Raw genomic sequence first — 11,616 nt, 5'->3', positions numbered from 1 at the left:
TCAATAATCGCACACATCCAAAACGAGTCACGTTTCCAGCCGAAGTAAAACCCACAGCCACTAGTTCCCTGACAGACTTTGTCAAATACCTCACATTCGGAACCTTGTGGCCGAAGGTGCCTCTTCACTTAATGAATACTGGCATCTGTCGAGGCAAGTCAATCCCTATTAAGATTGACTAATCTAGTTAGATCTGTGCCAACTCACTTGCAAAGGCTAGACGACCATCTTAAATGTAAATCTGTGAAACCGGCCTGTCACTTAACCAGGTGACGGTATTGTGTGTCAGCCTTGGCACCTGTCCCGGCCACATGGCTTTTAGTCATGGTACTCAGTGTGTGTGGTCCTAATTGTACCTGCTGATTTTTGTGTAGTAAATGGATTGTACCACCCTCATTTTATAGAAAAAAACTAGTGAGACGTGAGCATTTGATGGTTCTTAAATTTATGATTCATTACTTATTCATAACATAAAAATATCTGCTTAACCTAAGTATCTATATTATTTTTGAAAGTGCTCTGGGCATCTTGTCAGGAAATATCAGTGTTTTTCGTAGTTGATCCTTCCAACGTTTGTATTCATACTACAAAAGGAACAGTGTCCTTACAGATAGACAGTGAATACCACAGGGGATTAAGTGACTGACCTTTGTTGCAACATGACATTTTGTTAAATTTTCTGAGAAAAGGCTAAGAGGCTAATCTGTGCAGTCTGATCTTACAAGATCTATAGACAGAGAAGTCATCTGACCTGTTACTTTTACTGTCTTCTTTTGCTCTCTCACTCAGTCCTTCCCCTCCTACTCACAAAGCCGGTAACCACCTTGACTATATTTTCACCAGAAACTGTTCAACATCCAACCTCACTGTAACCCCACTTCATGTTTCCGACCACTTCTTTATCTCTTACTCTCTCCCACTATCTCAAACTGACAACCCTACCACATCAACAGACTGTACCTGTCCGTAGCAACATTCGCTCCCTCTCTCCCGCCTCTCTAGCCTCCTCTGTTTTATCAGCCCTCCCTTCCACTGACTCTTTCTCACTCATGCATCCTAACTCTGCCACAGACATTCTCCTTTCTACTTTGTCCTCCTCTCTTGACTCTCTCTGTCCTCTTACGTCACGACAGGTCCGCAAGTCCCCCCCAGCTCCGTGGTTGTATGACTCGGTGCGTGCCGACAGAGCCACTATGCGAGCATCAGAAAGGAAATGGCCGGATGACCTGCTCACTTATCAGTCTCTTCTCTCCTCTTTCTCTGCCTCTATTTCCACAGCCAAAAGCACTTTTTACCAAACTACAATTCAATCCTCATTTTCTAACCCCAAAAAACTCTTCTCCATCTTTTCCAACCTCCTTGACCCCCCCAGTCCCCCTCCTCCTTCCTCCCTTCTACCAAGCCACTTTGTCGACTACTTTACAAAAAAGATAGATGACATACGCTCCTCATTTTCAACTTCATCTTCATCCCCTTCGCTTTCTTCTTTCACCCCCGTCTCCCAATCAAGTTCTTACCTTGGTAACCTCCGCCCGCCCGCCCACCTGCCCCCTTGACCCCGTCCCATCTCACATTCTCCAGTCTATCGCTCCTGACCTTCCTTTTCTCACCCATCTTATCAACACTTCCCTGTCAACTGGCTGTTTCCCTAACTCTCTGAAGGAGGCAAGAGTAAATCCTCTCCTGAAAAAACCCACCCTCGACCCGTCTGATGTAAATAACTACAGACCTGTCTCTCTTCTTCCCTTTGTTTCCAAAACTCTCGAGCGCGCTATCTTTAATCAACTCTCCTCCTATCTTCACCATAACAACCTTCTTGACCCTCACCAGTCTGGTTTCAAGGCAGGCCACTCAACTGAGACGGCCCTCCTTGCTGTCTCTGAGCAACTTCACACTGCTAGAGCAGCCTCTCTCTCCTCTGTCCTCATCCTTCTCGACCTTTCTGCTGCATTTGACACAGTGAACCACCAGATCCTTATTTCCTCCCTTCAGGACCTGGGTGTCTCAGGCTCGGCTCTCTCCCTGCTCTCATCCTACCTCAATGACCGTACTTACTGAGTAACTTGGAGAGGATCTGTGTCTGAACCTTGTCCTCTCACTACTGGGGTCCCTCAAGGTTCCGTCCTGGGTCCCCTCCTCTTCTCTCTGTACACCAACTCTCTCGGCTCTGTCATTCACTCACATGGCTTTTCCTATCATAGTTATGCTGATGACACCCAACTAATCCTCTCTTTTCCCCGATCTGAAACACAGGTAGCAGCACGAATCTCTGCCTGTCTGAATGACATCTCTCAGTGGATGTCTGCACACCACCTGAAAATTAACCTTGACAAGACTGAACTACTTTTCCTTCCAGGGAAAGACTCTCCCACCCACAACCTGACTATTACCTTTGACAACTCCGTGTTAACCCCCACTCAGACTGCTAGGAACCTGGGTGTGACACTCGACAGCCAACTCTCCCTTACTGCCAACATTACTGCAACATCACGTTCCTGTAGATTCATGCTGTACAACATCAGGAGAATACGTCCCCTTCTCACTCAGAAGGCGGTGCAGGTTCTGGTCCAGGCTCTGGTCATCTCACGCCTAGACTATTGTAACTCCTTCCTGGCAGGTCTACCTGCTAGTGCCATCCGACCTCTGCAGCTCATCCAGAATGCAGCAGCTCGACTGGTCTTTAACCTAAATTCACTCACACTACTCTGCTCCTCCGCTCCCTTCACTGGTTACCAGTGGCTGCCCGCATCCGTTTCAAAACATTAGTACTTGCGTACCTTGCTGCGAACGGATCGGGTCCAGTCTACATCCAGGACATGGTCAAACGTTACACCCCAGCCCGTTCACTCCGCTCTGCATCTGCCAATCGGCTTGTTGCTCCCTCACTGCGAGCTCAACACTCATCAAAATCACGACTGTTTGCTGTCCTGGCTCCTAAATGGTGGAATGAGCTCCCCATTGACATCCGGACAGCAGAAAGTTTACACATCTTCCGCCGCAAACTAAAAACCCACCTTTTCTGACTATACCTTGAATAACATTTTTAAACTAACAATTTAGTAGCACTTAAATGGCACTTACTAATACCACTTCATAGTTTTGCTTTTTTGAAGAAATTGTACTTTCTCGATTCTTGTTGTTCTGGGTTTGTACCCTCATGGTTGAATGCACTTATTGTAAGTCGCTTTGGATAAAAGCATCAGCTAAATGTAATGTAACAAGAAAGGAAGAGCTTTTCAAGATTTTTCGATATCAGTGAGAAATGAGGAACAAGGCAAAATGTGAAGAAAAAAAACACAAACTTCAAAGGTGCTTTTAGGAATTTGGAAATCCCAAAAGTATGTACAGTAGATCAGGACCTAAATTTATGGTGGACACTCACACATACATACATATAACGCCAACGTCCCAACCCAAACATGGTTTCAGTGAGGTAAAAGTCACACACATGCAACACAGATAGTTTGGCTGCTTCGGTTGAATCATTGAATTGACATCACTGACACCTGTAGTTTCACTGAATATCTTCAGATTACGTCATGCTCACACGGAAATGTATGACATATATACCACTGCATCAACATCAAGAGGGATGTTTCCTATATGGTGGTATTAGTATCACATATACTGTATTTAGATGTAAGCTTCCAAAATAAATGAAATACCCCAAAAATATATTCGTATCTAAATTTAAAAAAAGATCTATACAATTATTTTTGTATGGTAAATGTTTCAACCATTTATGTTAATTATATAAAAAGCTGTGTAAGGTTTAATAACAAACCAGCAAAGGTCCCTTCAGTTCAGTAACTACTTCATACTGTGTATATCTGTCCGTTCTTTCCCCCTTAATTCTCAGTGGGCAAAAAAATTACAGCAACAAATTATACTTGTCTTAACTGAAGTGTATTATATCAGTGCCTCTAGTTTCAGTGTGATTTACTTAAATGTGACCATGCTATCCTTCTCCTAGTTACTGCAGCAGTAACTCGCTGATCTCGTCTCGCGAGAACTGCCGCGGTAACTAGGAGAAAGAGAACAGGGGACATTTAGGGTTAGGGTCCTCATCATCCATCCCAATGTTGCTCCATAACTAGTTTGTATATGAGCAACTGTTTGCTACATCACTTTAAAAGGTGACACATCAATGTTGTGGTCACAACTTGTGGCCAAACTGGAAAAAAAAACCCATTCATATCATTCACATTTCATATTTTGGATTTTGGGTAACCTGGGACATTTTCTGCAATTTTGACTTCTGTGACTTATTCCTATTTCTGTTTTCCACATTAGATCAACAGCTGCCCCCCCTCCAACATCCTGAGGAAAAAAAGCCTTTTTAAACATGTTAAACGTGATTTAATTAGATAGTAGTCGTAATAGAATAGTTTACTCGTACAATGCTGCTTGTTGAACGTAAGCACCTGTGAGCACTCAGTATAAATTGTTTTGAAATTGTATTTGGTTAGTTTGTGTCTAAATACATATACTTCCTGGTGTGGGGTGCCGGCTAAATGACAGTGAATGTGGGTCCTTAAACTTTTGTTAACCAAATTTCTTTGAAAATAAAGAATCCTAATAAAGAATCCTAGCCTAAATAAAGAAACTAAAAATAATTTAAAACATTATATTAAAGGTGTATCACATTCAAAATCATCAGCAAGCAACAATAGCAATATCAGATTGATCATTCAGTAAGTCACCATCCCATTGGGGCTACTTAGGGAACAAATAGTCAGGTGAGGGATTATCATCCTAGATCATCATCATTGTCTTCTCCACATGTGAAACCAGTGGCTGCAGACCACAGGACAGACTCTTCTGTGCTTTTTGGATCATCTCTGTCCTAAAGAGCTAAGTGATTATGAGCAGTTTAAACAGTAAAGGACAGGCTGTACTTACCATTAACTCCTGACAACTGCAGATCATATGCTACATCTCTTTAGTTTATCTTTTGTTTTACTTCAGGGGTCACTACATGCATATTTCATATTTCATGCTGTCCCACATTATCAATCATGTTTGATAAAGTGGGACAACTAAAAATAAATTAAAACAATTTTATCTAAAACACATTTTAAACAACTCAGTGCATATTTTGTTGCAATTGACTTTTTTTGGGACTTGTTGGTGGTTGTCATTCACAAATTAACGCAAAATTATACACATTATATATTGATTAAATATAATTACAAAAGGCGATGCAGTTATTATATAAAAAAACAAATTATTTTCCATGTTCAAATGAGTAGGAATTAATGATGTTAGTCTTTATTAGGTCCAGAATTTATTTAACAACAAACCTTTATTGTCACAGTTTAGAATCGATTCAAAGTTATAGTACAAAAAACTAAAAATAACACATATTCTTAAATGTAAAATCATCATATTTAAAAATCACAAATGTACTTCTTTTACAGTGACAAAGGACAAAATGTAACGTATAAAGCAGGAATGTTGATGAAAACAGCTCTTTTCAAAGACACTACAGAATACCATTTTATTCAAATGAAAAAAACCTTTCATTAATTATATGTTTCTCTAAGCCACTGTTGTTGTTGAGGTAGTAATCATCCTACTGAAAATGTATGAGTTCGTAACACCTGAACAGTGGCTTTAGAGCTTCGGGACACAAATAAGTATTCAGTCAGGCTTTGTGCGAGGCTTTAAAGGCAACATATGCTAATATTCAGGTTCATGCTGCTTTTGTCAAGGCCAAGATTCTACCAGCGGTGACATCAGAAAACGACGGAGAGTGATGATATGTAGGCTCACTACAGCCAGTACAAGACTGTGACAATGTAACCCAATCTATAGCGTGAGGACACACTCCGTGAGACAAATGTAAGCTAACGTTACATCAAAATGCACAGTTGTCTACGTTAATGCTACTTCAGAATTTATAATGCCCTGTGTTCTATATTTCAATATTTTCCGTATTTTTTATTTATTTTCTTTTGAATGGGCCAATCTGGGAATAGTAGCCTGCCCTAATTATATTGGAATATTAAAGCTCAATGGCCTGTTTGTAGAAGGTGGGATGTTTGATGGCAAAATGTGTCAGGCAGAATATAGCCTCGTGACAAACACCAGGCAGATATGTTATCAAAGGAGGTAAACAACATAATAATTGACTCTTTAAACGTGTTTCGTTATCCTCTGTTAGATGAGGAGAGTTAGGTGCAAGCGTTGTTTAGCTAAGATGCACCTTTTTGCACTTGTTTTCTGGGGTTTTAATGCACTTAGTTTGGGTAAGTGCTGGGGGAGGGGGGGAAGCATCCTTTTTATTTTGCTGTCTTTTTGTAATGTAATGTACACGTCGCATCTTTTTTTTTTTTTTAATGTCTTACTCTTATCTATGGCCATCCTTTTTTATTGTGACACTCTTTGTACTACATAGCGCAATGTTCTGTCTTCCTGCCCTATATATGCTAGTACAGCACAACTCTGTAAAGTATGAGTACAGTTAGGAATAGTGGTAGAAAAGTGAAGTTCATCTCTTGGAATGTGAAATCGCTGAATCACCCCGTGAAGAGGAACAAGGTACTGGCACATTTAGGTCAACTTGGGGTAGGGGTAGCCTTCCTCCAAGAGACACACCTACGAAGGGCAGATGTTTCGGGTATTCAGAGGAGTTGGGTGGGGAAAGTCTTTCATTCCAAGTTCAACGCTAGGGCCAGGGGCGCAGCTATTCTTATACACAAAAGTGTTACCTTTGATAATGATCAGGTAATTGCAGACACGAATGGCCGGTTTGTCATAGTCACCGGTCAGCTTTTCAATAAACCTGTTATCCTCGCCAGTGTATACGCTCCAAACTGGGACGACAGCGCTTTTATTAACTCTTTTTTCTCTACTGTCCCTGGGATCAATAGCCACCACTTGATTGTTGGGGGTGACTTTAATTGTGTTCTCTGCCCCAGTCTTGATCGGTCTTCTACCAAACATGCACCACTGTCTAAAATGGCCACAGCTATTAGTACCTTTATTGAGCAGTATGGAATGGTTGACCCCTGGCGTTTACACTTCCCTACAGGAAAGGCTTTTTCTTTCTTTTCACCAGTTCACCATACGTTTTCCAGGATTGATTATTTTATTCTAGATGCCCGGCTTATACCCTCTTCTAGCCCTCCCACTTACCATAGTATAGTTATATCTGATCACGCTCCCCTATCCTTTGAACTAGATTTCCCTGATCATCCTGCCCCATATAAACAGTGGCGCCTGAACCCTCTTCTACTCTCTGACAGCGCTTTTGTAAAATTCATCCAAACCCACATACAAATTTTTATTGAGACCAATGCATCACCGGAGGTATCTCATAGCACCATATGGGAAGCGCTGAAAGCATACTTGCGAGGCCAAATTATTGGCTATGCCTCAAATACCAAAAAGGCGAGGATGGCCAAATTGAAAGAGCTTTCTGTCAAAATTTCACAGCTGGACAATCAGTATGCCTCAACGCCTACTCCAGAACTTTATCAAAAGCGGATTCACCTACAGACTGAGTTTGATCTAGCCTCCACCTCAGCAGCAGAGCAGCTGTTATTAAAGTCCCGACATTCGTTTTACGAGTTTGGCGACAAAGCAGGCCGGCTTCTTGCTCACCAAGCCCGCCAAACCGCAGCCTCACGCCAGATAACTCAAATCAAGACCACCTCGGGTTCAGTGACCACAGACCACAAGGAGATTAATGATGCTTTTGTAGCGTTTTATACAAACTTATACTCGTCTGAATGTGACGATGAGGCTTCCGATTCAGAGTCGTTTTTTCAGAATTTGAACCTACCAACCCTTGAGGACTCTCAGAAAGATGCCCTCGACTCCCCCCTGACGCTGGAGGAGGTTTGTGGTGCCATTAAATATATGCAATCTGGCAAATCCCCTGGACCAGACGGGTTCCCAGTGGAGTTCTTTAAGAAATTTGCAGAAGACTTATCCCCAATACTACTATCAATGTTTAATGAATCATTTTCAATTGGCCATCTCCCTGAAACCCTGAACCAAGCCTCCATCTGTCTCCTACCTAAAAAGGACAAAGACCCCTTGTTGTGTGGGTCTCACAGACCGATTTCCCTTCTAAATGTGGACTGTAAAATTCTCGCTAAGTCCCTTGCTCTGCGGCTTGAAAGTGCTCTTCCCAAGCTGGTGTTACCTGACCAAACCGGATTTATTCGAAGCAGACATTCCTATTCTAATATCCGTAGGCTGTTCGATATTATTTATACTACCACCAGTTCGGATGATCCTGAGCTTGTAATATCCTTAGATGCAGAGAAGGCGTTCGACCGGGTGGAGTGGGAATATTTATTTATGACCATGAGGAAATTTGGCTTTGGTGATGATTTTATCTCCTGGGTTAAATTGTTGTACGCCTCTCCCTTAGCCTCTGTCCATACTAATGACTCTCACTCAAAATATTTCCCACTACATAGAGGCACGAGACAGGGCTGTCCTATGAGTCCCCTGCTTTTTGCTCTGGCGATTGAACCGCTTGCGGCTTCTATTCGTCAATGCCAGGCAATTGAAGGGATAACTCGAGGGGACACAACACACAAGCTCTCGCTTTATGCCGATGATTTACTTTTGTACATTGCTAACCCAGTATATTCTTTGCCGCACGTCCTGTCTACCTTGGAACGATTTGGAAAGTTTTCAGGTTACAAACTGAATTTAGAAAAAAGCGAACTTTATCCCATAAACAAAGCAGCTCTCGATATCCCGGCCACAGCCTTCCCATTCAAGAGAGTGTCTTCCCATTTTAAATACCTTGGGGTGGTGGTGCCGCGGTCTTTTCACAAGTTATGTAAACTAAACTTCACACCGTTATTGGATCGATGCAGGCAGGACATAAACCGCTGGCGCACATTACCCTTATCATTAGCTGGCCGGATTAACCTAATCAAGATGAATGTTCTTCCTAGGTTTCTGTATTTGTATCAATGTATTCCGATTTTCATTCCTAAAAAACATTTTTTTATACTGGACCAAATACTATTTGCATTTATATGGGATGGAAAGGCCCCCCGTATTCGCAGAACTTTTTTACAAAGGCCGAAAAAGTTAGGAGGAATGTCAATGCCTAATTTTCTTCACTATTACTGGGCCTGCAATGTTCAAAAGGTCATAATGTGGGCTAATAGTGGTGCAGATGTGGACGCTCCCGCTTGGGTTGAATTGGAATCTTTTAAATTGCAACTCCACTCACTGGTCACAGCTCCTTTACCGCTTAATTCTGGTTCTTTCAAAAACCCTGTAGTTGCCAATACCTTGAAGATCTGGGTACAATTTCGGAAGCATTTTGGCTTGCAGAGCGCATCAATACAGGCTCCTATTCTGGCAAATCATCTTTTCACCCCTTCCAAGTCAGATCTGGCCTTTCGGGCCTGGCATGGCAATGGGATTAGACTTGTTAAGGATCTATATGTTAACAAGGTGTTCGCTTCATTCGATCAATTGTCAGGGAGGTATGCGTTGCCCCGTTCCCATTTTTTTCGATACCTACAGATTAGGCACTTTGTACAAAGGGGTTACCATCCTTTCCCTGCACAACCCACAAGCACGCCCTTAGATAGTCTCCTAGGATTCAATGCCGGTCTCAAGGGCGCCATTTCCCGGATTTATGGGGAAATTGACGCGATAAACCCACAGTCTCTGAATAACTTAAGGACACTTTGGGAACAAGACCTAGGCCTGTCATTTGCTGATGGTCAGTGGGCTTCAATCCTTGGCCGGGTTCATTCCTCCTCCCCCTGTGCTAGGCACGGTCTAATACAGTTTAAGATAGTTCATCGTCTCCATTTCACCAAGGAGAAATTAGCAAGAATATACCCTAATACTGATCCTACATGTGACCGATGTAAGCTAGCTACTGCAACCTGGCTACACATGTTTTGGCTGTGCTCGAGCCTCCAAACATATTGGGAGAAAATCTTTGGATCGCTGAGTGACATCTATGGCATGACGATTGAACCTCAACCTGTAATTGCACTCTTTGGGGTGATGCCCGAAGGCACAGTATGGCCGGTTGGCATGCATGTTGTGATCGCCTTTACCACTCTGTTAGCTCGGCGCCTTATCCTCCTTAACTGGAGGAGGCCGGTGCCACCATCTCATACAAGATGGCTTAAAGAGATCATGTTCTATTTGAAGCTTGAAAAGATTAAATATACACTGAGGGGAGTTGCAGATACATTTGAAAGGGTATGGAGGCCTTTTCTTGCATACTATGACAATTTAACCCAAATAACAGACTGGGAGGATTCATAATTCCTTTGGTATAGCACAGTGCTGATGTACTTAGTTTTATAAGGAGTGTACATTACATGTTTATTTATTCACTGTTTTTGTTTTGTGTGTTATTTACTCAACATTGTATACAGATGTTTATTTAAATATTTGGTGGTGTGTCTGTCAAGGGGATGCTGGGTTGGGGTGGGGGGAGGGCACATGGGAAGGGAGTTATGTAGGATGTATTTCAAATGTTGACTGTGAATTATCCATGTAAAATTCCAATAAACAGAAGTTGAAAAAAAAAAAAAAAAAAAAAAAAAAATATTCAGGTTCATAAGTTTACTTTGGGTTATTATATAAATGTAATAATTATATAAATGTTATTATATAATATATAAATGTTATATATTGTTGCGGTCTTTTACAAATGTAAGGAGGATAATCTCCTTACTCCTTATTATATCTGATTATTCCTCCTCACTGTATCAAGCTGTTCTTTGCTTGGTCAGGCACTATACAAATATTTAACTCTAACTAACTATAAATTTTGAGCGGGTTCATTTTTTATGGAAATTCCAACTGTTAGTAGACACAGCAACTCAACTATTTCCTATAAATTTAGTTGAATCAGTGTCTGACTTTATACAAGGACAAAATGCTTGAAGTGCTAAAGATGATATGAGGTTTGGATTAGATGATATTTGTTTAACAGAAAAGTGGATTTTTGTATTCCCTCACACTGTAGTAAAGAGGGTCAGGCATCAGCACAGTATGAACGGTTTCAGCTTGGTGCACGGCTGCATAAAGACTTAAAGGCAAACAGTAACCACTTATTTTATTTTAATGGTTTTAAACAAAGTTTTAGGATATACACTTTGTTTTATCCAATCCACAAACCTGTTTTAAAGTGTGGGAGGAAACTGGAGCAGACAAAGGTTCAGTGGTCAGCACAACTCCACTCTGACAATTTAATATCACCATGAATAATGTAAAGCAATTAAACAACCTATGTGCCAACAATGTTTATGTGAGGTTAGAAGCCTGTTTTCAATGCAATTCCCCAGATCCACTTGTTCTGTCTCTCAATCCTAAGGTAAACTACTGTTTGGCTTTACCGGCCCAAAAGGCCAGCATCGATGCGACCCTGTAAGGTAGCACTTCATTACTTGGATGTCCTCTATTGGTTGGTCTTGTAAGAAGGGAGGAAGGGCAGGTACTGAAAACATCGAAACCGTTTTAAAATGCCGTTGCAGAAAGGGATATCATAGCAAGATTGGTCACACATTTTTTTGCCCTCCTCGTGCACCTTCTCCTGCCAGCTCTTGATGCCCCGCTCTTTCTCAGTACCTGAAGAAGAAAGTTGGTTGTCAGTGATGATTGGAC

The 11,616-nt window shown here is 41.6% G+C and overlaps 1 protein-coding gene across 1 annotated transcript in view; it reads right to left on the bottom strand.

Annotated features, from left to right (window-relative positions):
- Nucleotides 1–10,694: 10,694 nt before the first annotated feature.
- The window catches only part of si:dkey-106n21.1 (solute carrier family 23 member 2), a 41,798-nt gene continuing 40,876 nt past the window's right edge, over nucleotides 10,695–11,616 (bottom strand). Inside the window, exon 12 of the mRNA XM_034588904.1 lies at nucleotides 10,695–11,580. Coding sequence (XP_034444795.1) covers nucleotides 11,411–11,580 — 170 coding nt within the window. The 3' untranslated portion in view covers nucleotides 10,695–11,410. The remainder of the gene's footprint in view (nucleotides 11,581–11,616) is intronic.

This window comes from Hippoglossus hippoglossus, chromosome 6 (assembly GCF_009819705.1).
Source record: "Hippoglossus hippoglossus isolate fHipHip1 chromosome 6, fHipHip1.pri, whole genome shotgun sequence".
Taxonomy (NCBI): domain Eukaryota; kingdom Metazoa; phylum Chordata; class Actinopteri; order Pleuronectiformes; family Pleuronectidae; genus Hippoglossus; species Hippoglossus hippoglossus.
The sequence above is the reverse complement of the archived record's forward strand: the minus strand, read 5'-3'. Positions and strand labels throughout refer to the sequence as shown.